The following is a 19,692-nucleotide window of genomic DNA, read 5'->3' on the forward strand; positions in this document are numbered from 1 at the left end:
GGGACAATGAATGCATTTTAATATATACTATACCATTATCAGAGTCCAGTGGTTCACGATAGGATATATGAAACAATACAAAAACATGAATAAAAAATCTGGACATTGTCAGTGTTCTTTGTAGGCTCTTCTTTCTCATCTGGTAGCTTGTTAGTTTTCACAGGGATTTCTCTTAGATCCTCTTCTCACTTGATGTACTCTCCCTGGGTCAATCTGTCTACTTACGTAGTTACAAAAGCTGATGACTTTCAAACCCAATCTCTGGCTCAGCTCCTTCTCCTGCTACAATATATCCAATTGCCTATTGTCTATCTTTATGTGGCTATCTCACAGGCTGCTCAAATTCTCCATGTTCCAAGTTGACCTCATCATGTCCATCTTCTCTGCATAAAGCCTACGGCCCCTGTTACCCTGTCTCAGGCCATATACCTGAGAATTATCCTTGATTCCTGTCCCTACTTAACTCTTTCATCCAATCTGTCACCAACTCCTATCAATGATAACTTGTAATTATTTCTCAAGTAATTTATTTCTTTTCATCTTCAATACCCTTTCACTGGTCTAAGCAATGTTGTCTTTCTTCTGAGCTACTGAAGGAAGCCTTTTGTAATTGGTCTCCAGGCTTAAGTCTTGCCTCCTTTCCAATATTTTCTGTGCACTAAAAAATGCTTTTTTGTATACCGAAAATTTGACCATCTTATTTTCCTTCTTAAAACCCTTCAATGGTTCCACATTGCCTTCCGGATAAAATACAAAAGTCTTTATTATGATCTATGGCCCAAAGAGACTTGGACCCCATATACCATTTCAGTCTCACTTTGGGTCTCCTGGCACTTCTGCTCTAGCCATTTTTGAACTGCCTTCATTTCCTTGAATGGGCATGCTATCTCTTGCCACCTGCCCTTTGCACAAGCGCTTCTCTGTCTCTTTGCCTTGCTAACTCCAGCCAATTGTTGAGTTCTCAGCTTAGATATTATCTCCTCCAAAAAACATTTCCTGACTCCCAAATCCAGTTAGGTGCACCTACTTTATGTTCCCTTAGCACCCTATCTTTCCCTCACCACAGCACTTAACATTCTATAATTATACCTCTACCCTTTTCTCTCACTACACTATACATTCCATGAAGACAGGAACATCGTTGCCTAATGGTCATTGTATCTCTACGAACTAACACAGTGGTTCAGTACATAGCAGTTGCTCACAAGCAAATGTTAAATAAAGGAAAGATCAAAGAAATCAGAATGACCAACTTTGGAGGCCATGGCATATTCTTACTAGTTTGAAGCTTTTTGCATAAACTTATCAAATGTATGAGCTAGAAGGGATTCAAGAAATCACTTTGTTCAACTTCCCACTCAATGTAAAAGCCCTACTCCATCATGATTTATTTATTTATTTTTTAAAGATTTTACTTATTTATTTGACAGAGAGAGACACAGCGAGAGAGGGAACACAAGCAGGGGGAGTGGGAGAGGGAGAAGCAGGCTTCCTGCTGAGCAGGGAGCCCGACGCGGGGCTCGATCCCAGGACCCTGGGATCACAACCTGAGCCAAAGGCAGACGCCTAACGACTGAGCCACCCAGGCGCCCTTCCATCATGCTTTAAAGATAGCCCTGTATCCTCTCTATATGAACACTTCCAGAGGTGGAGAATACACTGATGTGCAAGTGTCTAATTGTTTTTTTTTTTTTTAAGATTTTGTTTATTTATTTATTTCAGAGAGAGAGAGAGAGAGCACAAGCAGGGGGAGGGGCAGAGGGAAAGGGACAGAGAGAATCCCAAGCTGACTGCCCACCAAGCATGGAGCCCAACTTGGGGCTGGATACCACGACCCTGAGATCATGACCTGAGCTGAACCCAAGAGTCAGAGGCTTAACTGACTGAGCCACCCAGGCGTCCCTATGTCTAATTGTTTTTTTAAAAATCTTCCTCATTTTGAACACTTATCTGTTATAGCTTTCATCCATAGTTTAAGGTCTGCCTTCTTGAGCAGCACAAAATTAATCTTTTCCTTTCTTGAGCAACTCAAAATTAATCTTTTCTAATCTTTAAAAAAAAAGTAGAGGACACCTGTGTGGCTCACTCAGTTAAGGGGCTGCCTTCGGTTCAGGTCATGATCCCAGGGTCCTGGGATCGAGTCCCACATCGGGGTCCTTGCTCAGCGGGGAGCCTGCTTCTCCCTCTACCTGTAGCTTCCCCTGCTTGAGCTCTCTCTCTCTTTCTGACAAATAAATAAATGAAATTTTTAAAAAATAAAATAAAATAAAAATTAAAAAAACTTTTAAGAAGTAGAGTGAAGATATTATCTCCTTTAACCTGATTTATGTACTTCTATTGAAACTGTACACAATTGTGTCACCAATTTTAGTAGATGTGTCACATTATTGACTGTGATTTTGTTTTTAACTAAAACCTGTTAGGGCAGGAATGAATTACAGGGAATGGATGACCAAAGGTCACAGATAAGAAAGAAAGAGGGAATAGGATGAGATGACAGTAGATAAACGCATATCCTGAAGAGAGGTAGCAATATATAGTATTTGCACTAAAGGTGGCACACAGACTTCTCAGTAACTCCAGTTCCCCTCTCCCACAGCCCCTGAGATTTCCCACTGCCAGCTATTTGCAAGAACTGCTGCTCCCTGTCACCTACTGATCCTCTGTCCAGAGTCAGCCGATTAACAATCTGCTTTGCCTCTTATTAGAAAGGTGGTAGACCTGCTGTCCATCCTCTTAACCCACAATAAGAATCAGCATTCTGTAATCAGCCCTGCCACATCAGAACGAGTTGGAACCTTGGCACATGTCTTTGGAAACATTTTTGATCTCTAACAGACTACCCTCTAACGAGGGTACCTTGGCATATTTGTAAAAGATGATCTAAAACTCTAAAAATAGCTATGAGCACTATTCTCCCACATGCGTACAATTTGAATAGGTCTGGCAAGATGCTTTTAAGCTCATAAAAGTGTCATAGAATGTTATGAATTGGCTTTACATGCTTCAGTACACCCGGTGTACAGATTAGCACTTTCTGTTATGACACCCAGGCTCTGTGCCCTCTACTCCAAACAGCAGGAAAAATTTATGAGCCAGAAAACCTTTCTTGGATTTGGCCGTAGGGCAGTAAGCAGTGGAATTTAGTTGCTCACAAGGCCGGAGTCTGAGGCTCCCAGAAATCAGGGGGGAACAGTCACATTGAGTCACATTGAGTGAAATTAGTTGTTAGTGTATTCAGGTGGAATGGTAAACCTGAAAGGGATTTAGGATTGCAAGTAACAAAACTTTGAAACATGGCTGCTTTGTGGTGAATGCAAGGATAGAGAGACGATCCTAACGGTGACATGGAAAGAGGCAAGTTCAGAATGTGAGTCTAAAAAAAAAAAAAAAAAAAAAAAAGGATCATTCTATTGCAGATGTTAGGATTAAATGATTTCAATTCTCACAGGCCTATATGTATACCTCAAAAGGGGTTGGAATCAGACTCTTTTAAGTGGTAGCCAAGAGCCAAATATAAGGTGTTGATCATGAGGCTTCTGTGATAGTCACCTTTGCATTCCTCTATTCATAAAACAAATATTTTTGAGCATCTATGTGCGGAACACAAATATGGATTTGACATGGTCCCTGCCTTTTAGGAGTTCACATCTGAGGGGGAGGTAACAAGACAAAAAGGTGATAATATATTGTAACAACTAATATAATAGAGATAAGCCCAGAGTGTTCTGAGAACAAAGTGAGCTGGAGGGAAGCCAGGTGATGAGAAGTTAAAGAAAGACTTTGTGGAAAAGCGATGCCTAAACTGAATCCTGAAAGATGAGTAGGAGTTACCCAGAGGAAAGAGTTTGGGGAGTTCATTTCAGTCAAGAGGAATAGCATGGTATGTGGTGGGAAATGTAAGTAATTTAGTATGACTAGACTAGAGCATAAAGTACAAAGCAAGTGGCGGATGAGAGATGAACCTGGAGAGATAGGGATGAGAGATGAAACTGGAGAAATAGGCAGGAGCCAAATCATGAAAGGCCCTGTATGCTATGCTAAGGCCGCTGAACTTTCTTCTGTAAGCAATAGGGGAGCTGGTAAGTGACCATTTTTTTAAGTCACTCTGGCAGCAGTGTGGAGAATAGAAGGGACCAGAGAGAGGCAAGACCAGAAGGAGAGAGACTAGTTAGGAGCATGCTGTAATAGTCCAGGAGATGGGGGGGCACCTAGGTGGCTCAGTCAGGTAAGCGTCTGCCTTTGTCTCAGGTCATGATCTCGGGGTCCTGGGATCCCGTTGATCCCACGTTGGACTGGTTTCTCTTTTTCCCTTGCCTGCCACTCCCCCTGCTTGTGCTCTCTCTCTCTCTGTCAAATAAATAAATAAAATCTTTAAAAAAACCCCACTAGATATCAATCAAATATCAAGGAAACAAGGAATAGAACTAATGATGTGGTGGAAATAAATGTCTAATCTGTCCCCAAGTCTTGTTGAGCCCTCCTATAAAATCTCTTAAATTTGTCTCCTAAACATTTCTAATACTACTACCTTAGTCTTCCATAACAGTGAATCTCTTCCACTCCAGTTTTTCCTTGCTTAAACTCATCAAGTATAACGATATCATGTCGTCTTGGAGAGATCTGCCTCATGAATCCAATCAAAACATTTCTTTCTGACCTGAAGACCTTTTATAGTCCAGTTCCATCCTACCTGTGCAAGCTTATCTTTCATTCCTTCTAACATGCCCCCTATGCTCTGGTCAGGCCATGCTGCATACTGTCCCTAAAATATTACATGTTCATTTCTATCTCTGTCACTTCCTGAGGTGTCATATTCTATCCGCTCTGTCTGTCCCATTGTCCTTTGAGGCTCAAATAAAATTCCAGCCCTGCCATGAAGATTTCCTTAACTTTCTTAGTTCTTTGATTTCCCATTACAATTATAAACGGAAACATATACCATATAGATAATTTAACTATTATTTAACTGTGTATTATGTGCAAGTCTTACTTCTTCAACTACCTTATAAATTCATCAATGGGATATAATTCAATATTACTTCAATTGTCCCAATTGGGTCTAGGCCATTTGTATTCTAATATTTTGACCCATTTTGATACAGTATATATTTGAACTGTAAGAGCATGTTGATTTCTTTCTTTCTTTCTTTTTAAGTAGGCTCCATGCCCAACATGGGGCTTCAACTCACAACCCTGAGATCAAGAGTTGCACGCTCCACCGACTGAGCCAGCCCAGATGCCTTGAACATGTTGATTTCTTGCTTATATGTACAAACATTTGATTCAGAATTACATTTCACTGACTGTTTTTGTTGAGAAAGCATATTAAGAGTGAATTCAACTAACCCAGTTTAATTCTTCGATCAATTTTCTATTAAATGCTATTCAAACATTTTACTATTTTTTGTATTTTTATTTTACTGAGCTTTTAATCTTAAACAATCTTTTCCATGTTCATTTTACAATGAATATTTACCAATTTTAACCTTTTTATAGAGGTATTATTGACATACAATGAACTACACATATTGAAAGTGTACAGTTTGATAAGTTTGGACATATGGTATACACCCATGCAACCATCACTCATGATTAACATAGTGAATATAACAATCTCTCATTCTGTCCTTTGCCTTTTCATTGCCTTAACAAGAATTTTTGTCTTTCAAAGAGCAGATATTTGTAATTTTGATAAAGTCAAATTTGTCAATTTTTTATGGATTGTGTTATTAGTGTCATATTTAAGAAATCTTTGCCTAAAATCAAAGCCACAAATATTTCCTCCTATGTTTTATTTTAGGTTTTATGTTTTACATTTAAGTTTATGATGCACTGTTGGTTTGTGTTTGCATGTGATGTGAGGTATGGATCTATGTTTGTCCTTTTTGCATATGAATATTTAATTGTGCTAGCAGCATTTGTTGTAACTATCTTTTTTCCACTTATTTGCCTTTATTTTTACTTTTTATTTTTTTATTTTTTATTTTTTTAAAGATTTGATTTATTTATTTGACAGAGAGAGACACAGCAAGAGAGGGGACACAAGCAGGGGGAGTGGGAGAGGGAGAGGCAGGCTTCCTGCTGAGCAGGGAGCCCGATGTGGTGCTCGATTCCAGGACCCTGGGATCATGACCCTAGCCGAAGGCAGACGCTTAACGACTGAGCCACCCAGGCGCCCCTATTTTTACTTTTTAAAAAAGATTTATTTGTTTTACAGAGAGATAGAGAGTGCGCGCTTGAGAATGTGAGCAGGTGGGGCGGAGGGGTAGAGGGAGAAGGAGAGAGAAAGAATCTAGAGCAGACTCTCTGCTGAGTGTGGAGCCAGACACAGGGCTCAATCTCATGACCCTGAGATCATAACCTGAGCTGAAATCAAGAGTCGGACGCTTAACCGACTAAGCCACCCAGGCGCCCCTTATTTGCCTTTATACCTCTGTCAAATGTCATTTGTCCATATGTATGGGTTTATTTCTGGACTTCCTATTCTGCGCCATTGATCAATTTCTCTATTTTTATTTTTCATTTTTTTATTTTTTAAAGATTTTATTTATTTATTTAATTGACAGAGAGAAAGAGAGAGAGACAGCGTGAGGGGGAACACAAGTAGGGGGAGTGGGAGAGGGAGAAGCAGGCTTCCCGCAGAGCAGGGAGCCTGATGCGGGGCTCGATCCCAGGACCCCAGGATCACGACCGGAGCCGAAGGCAGTCGCTTAACCAACTGAGCCACCCAGGCGCCCCTTATTTTTATTTTTTAAAGATTTTATTTATTTATTTGAGAGACAGAGAGAGGGAAAGCACAGAAGGAGAGTGACAGGGAGAAGCAGACTCCCCGCTGAACAGGGAGTCCGAAGTCGGGCTCAATCCCAGGACCCTGAGATCATGACCTGAGCCGAAGGCAGACGCTTCCAGGTGCCACCCAGGTGCCCCTATTTCTATATTTTTAAACCGGTACCTCACTGTTTTGATTAGTGTAGCTTCGTCTTGAATTTTGGTATTAGTCTTCTGACTTTGTTCTTCTTTTTGCAAATTGTGTTCACTATTCTAGATCCTTTGCATTTTCATATGAATTTGAGAATTAGCTTGCCATTTTCTACAAAAATGCCTTCTGAGGCTTTGGGGAGAACTGACATCATAAAAATATTGTCTTCCTACCCTTGAAGATGATATCTATCTCTCTGTATCTATCTATCTATATATCATCTCCATTTATGACTTATTTCATCTCTTTTAGCAATGGTTTGTAGCTTTCAGTGTACAGGTATTTCACATCTTTGTCAGATTTTCTATTCTGCCACTGTGTCAAACTCATTTATTCGTTTTTGTAGCTCTTTTGTAGATTCCATTGGATTTTCTGCATGGATGATCATATCATCTGTGAATAAAGACTCCTTTCCAATCTAGATGCTTGCCTGCCTCAAACTGTCCCTCTCACCCTCACTCCCTTCCTCTTGCCTCAATCTCTCCCTCTCACCCTCACTCCCTCCCTCCCTCCTTTCTTCCCTCTCCCCATGCCGCCTACCCTCTTATCTTCCTTTCCCCCTTTGATCTCTCCTTCCTTTCTCTTTCTTTCTTTCTTTCTTTCTTTCTTTCTTTCTTTCTTTCTTTCTTTCTCTCTTTCTTTCTTCTTTCTTGCTTGCTTGCTTTCTTGCTTTCTTTTCTTTCTTGCTTTCTTGCTTTCTTGCTTGCTTTCTTTCTCTCTCTCTTTCTCTTTCTTTCCTTCTTTCCTTGCCTTCTTACTGTGTCTGGAAACTTTAGTACAATGTTCAATGAGTTGGTGAGAGTGGACCTCCTTGTCTTGTTCTTGATCTTAGAGAGAAAGCAGTCTTTCACCATCAAGTTTATTAGTTGTAGGTGTTTCATAGATATTCTTTATTCCAGTTGAGGAAGTTTCTGGAAATTCTCTCAGAGCAATAAAATTGAGCATTTGCAGGTCTCACTTCATTTGTGTCTCATACCTCATGGATTACTGTTTTTGTTGACTGATATTCAGTGTCTTGAAAACTATAGTTTCATATACTTTGTCCAAGTTTTTGATTATTTCAGATAAGACAATAAATCTGGTCCCTTTAAGCTATGTTGGCCTAAAGCATAAGAACCACACTCTTTTTTTTTTTTTTGCCGTATATAATATAGTAAAGATACTTAAAGACTGAACATTCCCAATACTGGGAAAATATTCTTACTTATGTTGCCACTGACAATGTAAATAGGTTCAAACCTTTTGGGAAAGAACTTGGCAAAATTTGTTAAGAGACTTAAAATATTTTTACCCTACAATTGAGTAACTGAGCTTCTTGAAATTTAGGGTAAGGAAACAATAAATAAGAAAAGTGCTTTATTAATAATAATCTTAAAAGCAAGGTTATGCATAATAAAGGATTATTGCTAAGAACCTAAATATGCAATAACAGATGTACAGATCAAGTAATACATGGTTATGTAATATAGAGAAATAGATCATATGCAGTATATAGTTATAATATCTGTAAAGAGGATCAATCTCTGGCTGGATCAGTCAGAAGAGCAAGCAGCTCTTGATCTCAGGGTCATGAGTTTGAGCCCCACGTTGGGTGTGGAGATTGCTTAAATAAATAAATAAGTAAACTTTGAAAGTAATATCTGTAAAGAGTATGTAATAATAAAGAAAAAAAAAAGGAAAAAAATAATAAAGAAAAAATTCTTATATGAATTTATAAAATAAATTATTATAAATATTTGTATATATCATAACTAATAAATAAAATAAAAATTTATGCCACAGGAAAACCTGGAAACAAATCTATAAAAATATTATCACCAAATATACACCTTTGGTTGTCTTTGTGAACTGTGGCTATGGGTAAATTTTCACAATAATAATAATAATAATAATAACAAAACCTTTAAAAAGGCCATTGTGATAATCTTGGGTTTATGGTATTTCAAAAAAGAAAACAGTCAATATAAGTCCATATAAGAAAGTAGTTGATTTAAAACACGATGGAAGTTGTTAATGAATAAACTTAATGATTTTATGTAAGTTAACCAGGCAGTACTTAACAACTGGTAATCACTGTTATATGGAGATAACTTGGAAGGAGTTAAGCAGCCAAGATTTTTTGGACTAAGAAAGGACACTAATCCAGATATATTACTGCCAGAAGTTACAGTGGTTAAAAGCCTACGGTTAGGAGTCAACCACGCTTCTGTTCAAATTTTTACTTTGCCATATTTCAACTGAGACCTTGGATAAGTTCCTTAATTTCTCGGAACCAGTTTCCTCACTTACAAAATGGGGATAATGATAATGCCCACTCCACAGGACTCTTGTGTAATTAAAAGAGATAATTCACTAGATAGTACTAGCAAGCAGAGTATGTTAATGATAATGACAATTATACTAGCAAATGTTCTTCGAGTACTTACCATGTGCTAGATACTCTTCTAGGTGCTCTACATATATTAAATAATTCGAATCCTCACAATATCCCTGTAAGGTAGGTAGGATTACCATACCTATTTTTCAGATGAGACAAAAGAGGCACAAAGAGGCTAAGGTGCTTGCCCAAGGCCACATAATTACTAAGCTGTAGAGGAGTAGAAGTGGAAAGGCCAGTTAGTAGGCTACTGTAGTAGTCCAGAGAAAATAGTGACTTGAATTAAGGTTTTCGTGGTGGAGATGATGTTACTAGTCAGACAGTATGGTGCGTTCATGTCTTTAGTTTTGCCAACCTATCAAAAAGCTATTGCTTGGGGTGCCTGGGTGGCTCAGTCGGTTTAAGCGTCTGACTCTTGGTTTCAGCTCAGGTCATGATCTTGGGGTTGTGAGATCGAGCCCCGGGTTGGGCTCTGTGCTCAGGGCTCTGTGCTCAACAGGGAGGGAGTCCGCTTGAGATTCTCTCCCTCTAACTCCTGTCCCCACTTGCACTCAAGCACATGTGCTCACTCTCTCTCTCTCAAATAAATCCATAAATCTTTAAAAACAAAACAAGGGGCGCCTGGGTGGCTCAGTCGTTAAGCATCTGCTTTTGGCTCAGGTCATGATCCCAGGGTCCTGGGATCGAGCCTCGCATCGAGCTCCTGCTTGGCGGGAAGCCTGCTTCTCCCTCTCCCACTCCCCCTGCTTGTGTTCCCTCTCTCGCTGTGTCTCTCTCTGTCAAATAAATAAATAAAATCTTAAAAAAAAATAAAAAATAAAAACAAAACAAAACAAAAGCCTATTGCTTATGGCCAGTAGGAGAAGCCATTGCCAATTAAGAAAATTTTAAAGTCCTCTGGTACTCTATGTATGTGTCCTGGAGAAAAAGATTTTAATCTAGGTAGAGGTATTTAAGGTGAAGATTTTATTAAGGAGTATTTAAGATGTACAAAATGGAAGAAGTCGATTAAGTCATCAAGGATAACCTAGTTGTTTAGTAATTAGTACCTTAGAATTATCTACTCCATTAATGAATGACTATGTCTAGCTATTTCAATAAAGAGACTTTTAAAACCACAAAAGAGTGGGAAAGCATGTTAGTTTCCTACATTAACTGCACGTGTTAAAGCCAGGAAGTGTAAAACATGAGGTCATCACAGCCAATATATTTTCTCTTACTTTGTGGAATCATATCATAATTGTAGATAAAGTACTTAAGCAGAAATAAATAGCTCTTAAGGGTTAACATTGCCCAACCTAAACCTGTAAGGTAAGTGAAAAGTGACATTTCTGACCTCCTCACCAAAACAAAACACATCTAAAATATCCTGCAACATTTGATCACACACTCCCTTGTTTATGGAACACAGTTCTGACCCTTCCTTCTGACAACCTGCAAATAGGCTAATTGGGGTCATGATTATGACTGTAGTCAAGAAGAAATAGTCTTGTTGCCACATAGAGAGGAAAAACTGGATTTTAGAGTCATGTGTGACCCAGTTACCACTTTAGAGCTTTAGGTTTATAAGACTTTTATTTTTCTTCAAGTAATCTCTATACCCAGTGTGGTGCTCGAACTCACAATCGTGAGGTCAAGTGTCACATGCTCCACCAACCAAGCCAGCCAGGGGCCCCTGGAGCTTTAGGTTTATAGATACAGTCTTTAAAAGGAATTTTATCATCAAGCCAAAAACAAATAAAACAAAAAAAACCCCAAACAACAACAACAACAACAACAAAATACTCATAATTTGAGTACACTGCCACCAGGTGAAACCTCAGTCCCAGTCCCAGGAGATCTATGTCATATGTTTATTTTATTGAGAGAGAGAAACAAAAAACATAAACCTGTAAACCAGGCATACTTCACATGAAATAAATGCTACATGTACTAATGAAGATTTGAACCAAATTTTAAGGTGAACAACTATAATTAGACTTTGGTAGATGCCCAACTTGATTCTTCATCATTTCATTACACCCTTCTATTCTATTTTTTAAAAAGATTTTATTTATTTATTTGACACAGACAGAGAGTGTACAAGCAGGGGAAGCAGCAGGCAGAGGGAGAGGGAGAGGGAGAAGCAGGCTCCCCGCCAAGCGGAGCTTGATCCCAGGACCCTGGAATCATGACCCGAGCCAAAGGCAGACGCTTAACGACTGAGGCACCCAGGCGCCCCTTTTGTTTTGTTTTTAAGTAAACTCTACCCCCAAGGTGGGGCTCAAACTCAGGACCCCAGGATCAAGATCGAGTCACATGCTCTACTCACTGAGCCAGCCCGGTGCCCTATTTTAAGATATATTTTTATGGAGGATTTGGAACATATTTAAATGGATTTCATGATACCAGGTTAACATACTAGAAACACAGAGGTCAAAATCTGGAATTGCATTAGAGACATTAAACAGGAATTTGAATCAGGTTATGGGCTCATAGTGATAACACAAAAGTTAGGAGAGGCGGACGTGTGGGAGGAGTTAACAAGGATGGAACCTCAACAGCAACACAGAGGAAAATGTTGGCTCGCGCTGGTGGCACAGTAGTACAAAAGAATTTAAAGAAGTGCCACGCTGATAATTCATGGTTCACTCAGCTCAGTGTTCTATTGACAAAGTGAACCTAGAAAATAGATAATAGTAACCTTTATAATATGGTAGGTGTTTTATGTAATTATCTCATGTAATCCTCAGTACAATCCTATGAAATAGCTAATAATGTTATGATTTCTGATCTATAGATGAGGAATCGAAACTTCGAGAGGTAAGACTTGCCTATCTCATATCTTGTAAGTGTCATAGCAGGGATTCTAACCAAGATAGACTGTAATAGTGCTTGCTGATGTCAGCACTGAAAACTAGGTACGTAATAGCTTCTTTTAAGTAATAGTGATCGTTGAACAGTTGATACATCGTTGATAATTTCTTTTGAGTTAATAAATATTAACTTTGGGATTAGTGAGTTTGTTAAGACTGGTTAAAGCAATGCAAGGGGTTTATCTGCAAGGGTAGAGCAAAGTCAGACAGGCATAGGAGGATCAGGGATGTTGTAAATAGTGTGCTATAAATTATGGTAAAATAAGTTAATGTATAGTCCGCTGAAGGTCCCATACCAGAACAGGGATTTTGGAAGGGACTGAAGATCAAGTTACTAGAGAGAGGAAGGCCAAGTGAGTTTCTTTAATCATTTTAGGTGTACTTCTCAGGGTTTTCTCTAATTCAGGAGTTGTGCTGAGATTGGAGGGAGCAGAACTGCACATCTCATTCTAGCGGCAGCTGTGAAATAGTTCAGCATGGGGTATATTAATAGCTTTTGCAGGGGCACCTGGCTGGCTTAGTCAGTAGAGCACGTGACTCTTGATCTTGGGGCTATAAGTTCGAGCCCCACATTAGGTATAGAGATTACTTAAAAATAAAATCTTTAAAAATATATATATATCCTTGTTGATTTAAAAAATAGTTTTTTTAGGGTTTCTGATATATATCTTGATATACCCACCATTTCTGATTTTTCCCCCTAATTTTTTTTTTTTTTTAAGATTTTATTTATTTATTTGACACAGAGAGAGAGACAGCTAAAGAGGGAACACAAGCAGGGGGAGCGAGAGAGGGAGAAGCAGGCTCCTGGCTGAGCAGGGAGCCTGATGAGGGGCTTGATCCCAGGACCCTGGGATCATGACCTGAGCCGAAGACAGACACCCAACCCACTGAGCCACCCAGGCGCCCCCCCACCCACCTGAATTTATTTATTTATTTTAAGTAAGCTCTATGCCCAACATGGGCTTGAACTCACGACCCTGAGATCAAGAGTAGCATGCTCTATGGACTGAAGCAGACAGCCAGCCACCCCCCTCCCTGAATTTAGCATTTAATTGAGCTGAAGTTTTAAGGGAACAAACTGCAGAGACTCCCATGGCTCTTTCCTGGATTCTAACCAGGACGGAAAAAAAAAAAGTTCACACTATAGTTTGATCTATTTATTCCCCTGGTTCGTTGACTTGCTCTAGAGCCTGAGATAAAACATATCTCACTTTTGATTTATTTACAGACTGGTAAGAACATCCTGTAGTCTATTCCAATAATCTTGCTCTCCTAATAGAAGAATTTGGAGTTTTGGACTGTGCTTTTCCTCCTTTATGTTATTTAGAGATGTTGGGTATCTAACTATTTGCTTGGGATAGCCGTGATTATAAACTGGCCTGGAATTTCAAATGTCCCCTTTAGAGTTCTTCTGAATACAAATAACCTTTGTCATTTGCCAGCACTTTATTTAATAGAGGGTGCATGTTTTGTTCAAAACCCCTTGTTTTCCTTCTGTAATCTTTGATATATGTCATGTAGTCTTGGTGATTTATCAACATTCGTTTTCTAAGTTTGGCTTGGATAATGCTGAGTATTGACTGTAATTTAACCAATTACCAACATATCCAGATCAGAAATAACATCGAAGTGGTAATCACTGTAAAATATTCTCTAGCGTAGACTGATGCAAAAAAATTCATGCAATATGTCAAATCTCTTTTTGTGCACAATTATCAAGAAATTAACTGATTTTTCCCTTGACTTCTTCCTCTATTTATATATTTCTTATTATTTAGTTTTCTTTTATGAGAGGGGCAAGGGTATAATAAAGAGATTAACATTTATTGAGTACCTAATGCTATACAATTCCTTGCAGAGAATAGTTTCTTGGCACAAAGTAATAGCTCATATGTGATCTTATTTATTCTTAGAACAATCCTATGTGAACTATATACTATTTTTCCTCATCTATAAAATGGAAGAATAATAGTACTTATTTTACAGGGTTGTTATGAGGATTGAATGACTTAGTATATGCAAAGCAATTACAACAGTCCCTGGTAAACAGTAAACACTATTTTATTTTATTTTTTTAGTAAGCACTATTTTAAATATTCCTCTTCTTCTTCTTGTTATTTTCTAGTGTTACTTACGAGGGAACCCACGTACAGAGATTTTAAGACAGTTTTTTGAGTATTACAGTCAGGTGGTTGGAACAAATTTCTCAATTTCATACTCTTCTAAACTTTTTACCTGTTAAATTAATGAAACAAGGGGGCCATTAGACTGAGGCGGCTCTATTGCTAAGGCAACTCACTTAAGCATACCAAAACCTAAACCTATAAATATCTCAAGGTTATGAAATCAAAATGCTAAGGACAACCAATCACAAACAGCCAACTAGCTTTAAGTTATAGCCAATCAGATAATTTCCTTTCTTTGCTTCCCCATTTTTTCTACTTGCCTTTTCCCTGGTTCCTGTTGGCAGAGCACTCCTGGCCACTTCTGGTTTGGCATTGCCTAATTTAAATTGATAAATGCTCAAATCAGTTCTTAAATTTTTAAAATATGCCTCAGTTTATCTTTTAATACTCCTATGACCTTGGTGTTCTTGTGAAAGAGCTCTAGAATGTGTTATTTTGTCTGATTTTCACGTATACCTAACCTACTGTGCAGGCTTCCTGTTTTTTGTACTTAGATTATCTTTTAATTCTTTGAAAGATTACTTTACTCTTAAATTTGGTTGTACATGGCCTTTTTCACTTAACAGGTATCCTGAGGGTGTATTTTTCCTGGAGTCTAATACATTGTTTTAAATAATGCCAAAATTCTTATTGGCTAATTATTATTAAAATAGTTCCTTTCTTAATCTTTTCTCTAACTAATGAATTTAGTTTCTCCTCTCCCCTTCTTGATTCTGGAAGTTCTCAGTTAATACTTTGAGAATTTTATTCGATCTCAATACTTTGAGATTTTATTTTATTTAATTAATTTTATTTAATATCAATACTTTGAGATTTGATTTGTGATATAAAGATGAGATATAAGGTACAGCATTTCTTTCTGACACCAGTGGGTTTAAATACTTTGATTTCACTAGCTAATTCATTGTAGAGTCTGATTCTCAGGTTCTGTTCCTTCTGTGGGTCATGCATATGGCAAATGTAATTTCTTGCAACATAATCATTTTAATTAACCTGTAGGGATAGCCACAATTTTTTTTCTTGCATTCTTCCCCAAAGTAGAGCCAATGGCAAATTAACTTTTGTGATTTCTCTAAGAAAATGAGATTGTTGGCAGGTTGCTCAAATTGAAATGGATGTAAAAGAGATGCATTGGATATTCAAATTGATGATGATTGAATATGTCCAAATATTCTCATGGTTTTTTTTCTTTTTTTGGGGGGGGTCACTTTAGTATCAGTGAAAAAGTTTTGAGTATTCTGAATGGGGGTAGAAGGGTTAACAGTGGCCTTTGAGTTCATGTTCTAAAAAGACCTCCTAAAGTAGAAGATTGATTAGCTTATTACCCCCCAGTGTTAAACCTACAGAGTTCCACCTAAAACCAAAACCTTTATTTCGAAATAAACTTTAAGGTTGCGTAATGATCAAAGAGTTTTCCATCAGCCATACTGACATGATGAGAAGAAACCTGAGATATTTTGGAGATCTTGGCACAACTTCAAAGAGTGCTAGAACAGAATGCAGAGAACTTTTCCAAGTTTTGGAAGGCAGCAGTTTGGCTGAGACCCACACATACTGAAACGAGAGGCTTCCTTGAAAACATTTAAAAAGGATTTTCCTATTTTGGAATTCTAAATTATGGCAAAATTCATATATGCTTAAAACTCAATTCTGCACCAGTTTTCCTCCCCAAATAACCCTCCACCGTTTCTCTCCGTGTCAACACTGGTAAACAATTCCTGAGGCATTTGCGGTAAGCGTTTCAATAAGGTGGCTGATAGTCCTTCTAAATGCCGTTTCAATATATTCTGAAACGAATCCCTTTCACCCCTACCTAATATATTTGCCTTTGTTTTGCAGAGCGAGAAAGGTGAAGCAATTTACAGATCTGGGGACAGACCGCTAAATGACCTGTAGTTAAGCTGGTGTCGCTTCGCAAGATTTTGGTACCCAAAGCAGCGGAACCGAGACTTAGCATCCTTCCTCCGATCACACATTTCTTAAAGCGACCGTTCTGCACGTTGGAACACCGTCTCTTCTCTACCCAACACCTCCTCCCAGCCCGCCCCCTGGTTCCTTCCCACCCTCTACCTCGCCCCCCCCTCCGCCCCCCAGTCTGCGCATGCGTCCTAAGAACCCCCTACACTCGCGGCACAAGCTGAGAGTATTGTCGGGGGCTATTCTCTCGCCCAGGAACATGGCGGCGAGTCAGGGAGGTGGTGTTAACAGTGGGGGCGGCGGTTGTGGTGGAGGTGGAAGTAGCGGTGGCGGTAGCGCAGCGGGAGGGGGAGGTGGCGGAGCCGGAGGGGGAGGCGGCGGCGGCGGCGGGACCCTGGTGGTGCCCATCCCGGTACCGACTCTTTTCGGTCAGCCGTTCCCCAACGGGCCGCAGTGGAACCCGGGGAGCCTGCAGCCTCAACACACGGTGAGGAGCCTGGACCGGGCCCTAGAGGAGGCGGGCAACTCCGGCATCCTGAGCCTCAGTGGCAGGAAACTCCGAGACTTCCCCGGCAGCGGCTACGACCTGACGGACACCACCCAAGCAGGTGACAGGACGGGGTGGGGGGGGGGGGGGAACGCGGGGCCGCAAGGGAGGGGGGGGGGGGTGTGGGTGGCTGCGTGGCTGCGTTGTTGGACTGCTGGTCTGGGCGGGTTCGCGGGGGCGGCGAGACTGACAAAGTCGGAGCAGCCTTTTCTCGTGAATGTGAGGGGGAGAGAAGGGAATGGTGGTGGTGGGAGTGGGGGGGGGGGGGGGGTTGTTGACTGAAAGATGTATGGAAACCGGGCGGGATGTGAGGGGTGAAAGAGCAGTATTGTTAAAGCGAGTTTCCCCAGTAAGGAGTAGGGAGGGAGGTACTGACACCTTCCTTAATGCACTTCTTCCAACTCTCCTGGATGTTCTCATCTTTCTCGGAGGGGGGGTGGGGGGGGAGACAATACGTAAAATCACAATCTACACATATTCTTTAAAGGCATACATGCCTGGAAGAAAGGCATATTCCTTTTCATCGTGCAGCCGCAGCATTGCCACGGTTTTTATGTGTTATTTTGTGTGTGTGTTTTAATCATCCCAGAATATTCTTGCCTTCTGGTCACGTATGCGTTTAAAGACAGATTTTTCATTTTCCTGGTGTTGAGAAGGTAGTGGTGGTTAAATTAGTATTTGTTGCTGTGGCAAATGAAATCAATCAATCACTAACATGTCTGGTATACTAGGGGAAAGGATCCTTGTTTTGAGTTATGTTAGAGTCCTAATTTTTATAGCAGAAATAGCCAAAAAATTTGAAGGCATTTTTGAGAAACAGAATTAACTCTATTCTTTAGGGAGTTGTGGGCTAATGGCTTATCAGTTTGGTTGAGAAATTGGCTATTGTAGCGTTCTTCCTATACTCTCTGGTACTCTTTGTTGTGGATGGCATTTTTTGTTAGGAACATACTCTCTTTCCCCTCTGCCTTATAAACCAATGCGGATTATTTTAAATACGTTTTCGTTTGATGAAAGGGTTTTTTGCTTTTCATAATCTTTGCATTTGTTATCTTTTATATTTGCTTTACTGAAAGAAATCATGGACAAAATTATTTTGATAGGTGTAGTAATTTTGGAACAGTACAGTAAGTAGAATCACCTATAATGAGAAGTAATAAAGGCCTCTTATTTTCAGAATAACACTATTTCAGTGCATTCAGTTTCTGGATATTAAATTTAGGTATGTGTTGGGAGGAGGGTGGGGAGAGGAGGAAAGCCTAAAAATTGAAGCCTTCCACTCAATTATTCTCTTAGGAATTATCCTAAGAACTATGAATGCGTAATCGATCACTGATGTTGTATTTTGGAAAGCATGTTCGAGTATTTACTCCTTCACTCTGAACAGATTTCCTAAACAATATGTTCACATATTTATGAATATATTGGCAAAATATTATAGGACTTGGTATGTTCTTTAAAGGTTTCAGGAAAAATGGTTTCATACTGCATCATTACGAGCATATGTTGTTTTGCTTATTGTGCTTTATAACCTGTAAAGGGTATATCTGTAGGACTAAGTTTGAGCATCCTGGCCTGGCATTCAGGGCTTTCACTGTACAGCTCCAGTTTATTATTGCAACCTTACCATCCCAAACACTCCTACATAGAACCCTCTGTTCCAACTAGGTTAACTCCCTGTCCCTCAAATATATATAATGAATTTCTGCCTCATCTTTGTAGAAGATCACCCACATGCTTGGGATTTTTCTCTTTACTCCATCTTTTTAATTTTGTTCAAGCCCCAGCTTTTCCAGGAAGCTGTCTCTAACTCCCTTAGTCCATAGCAGTCTCCTGTTTTTGAGTTCTTAACGGTACTTTACTACCTTTACCACTTACTTGCTAGGGCTGGCTTTATTTTCTTTTTTATGTTTGTGTCATGCTGTCCCTGAGAAGCTGGAGAGCTCCTTAAGGGCAGGGAATAAGTCATATAGTTGTTCAGTCTTCTCATTATATATTGCTTATATTGTACTTGATAATATTTTTCATAAACTTGAATATCATCTTATGTGGTTATAACCTTCGGCTTTTAAGCCTTCAGTTTTGTTTTGTTTTGTTTTTTCTGAGGCAAGCTTTAACACAAAGCAGAGCCATATTTGTTCTTGTTAAGCATTCTTTCGTCATAAACTTTATCAGTGTCTACAGTAACACAGGATTTTTGAGACGATTCCACCTCATTTTACTTTTTTTTTTTTTCAGTTGAATGTGTGTTTCCTTGTGGAAACAGTTCAAAATTTAAATGACATATTTGTGAGTGATTCATTTACCATTCATTTTTGACAAAATTCAGTCATGAACAATTTAGGGGCAATATTTTTGTATGTAAAGAGACTAGTATTCATTATGTATAAATGAAGGTGGGTACACTGGAACTGAAGAAAAATAGAGCATGTTTCAGATAATACATACATACATACGCGTACACACGCATACATACACATCTGTAAACATACGGTATCCTCTGATGAAACCAGTTCTGTCTGTTGGTATTGTTATGCTTAAAATGACTCTCAGTGGGATAATGTTTCAGAACCAAACTGATGAGTTAGGCAAGCATATAATGTTTTATTGGGTTGGGAAGAGACTGGTGGAAGGGAAAATAGGTAGGAAGGTATTCTGTTAATCTAGGTGTGAGGTGGTGAGAATCTGGGGTAAAACTAAATTGGATAAGAAGGGAAAATTGATAGATTTGAAAGGAAGCAGGGAGGGCTTTTTGCATTATTTTGCTGTTCCTCACATATACATAAGACAAAACAGACCTGGGGTTCTTCACCTGGGTTGCACGT

At 39.3% G+C, this 19,692-nt stretch overlaps 1 protein-coding gene across 8 annotated transcripts in view; it reads left to right on the forward strand.

Annotated features, from left to right (window-relative positions):
* Window positions 1-16,557: 16,557 nt before the first annotated feature.
* The window catches only part of LRCH2 (leucine rich repeats and calponin homology domain containing 2), a 99,650-nt gene continuing 96,515 nt past the window's right edge, over window positions 16,558-19,692 (forward strand). For all 8 annotated transcript variants that reach the window (XM_032392835.1, XM_032392833.1, XM_032392836.1 and 5 more), the window contains exon 1: window positions 16,558-16,928. In XM_032392835.1, coding sequence (XP_032248726.1) covers window positions 16,580-16,928 — 349 coding nt within the window. In that variant the 5' untranslated portion in view covers window positions 16,558-16,579. The remainder of the gene's footprint in view (window positions 16,929-19,692) is intronic.

This window comes from Phoca vitulina, unplaced genomic scaffold, assembly GCF_004348235.1.
Source record: "Phoca vitulina isolate PV1807 unplaced genomic scaffold, GSC_HSeal_1.0 scaffold69, whole genome shotgun sequence".
NCBI classification, from domain to species: Eukaryota; Metazoa; Chordata; class Mammalia; order Carnivora; family Phocidae; genus Phoca; species Phoca vitulina.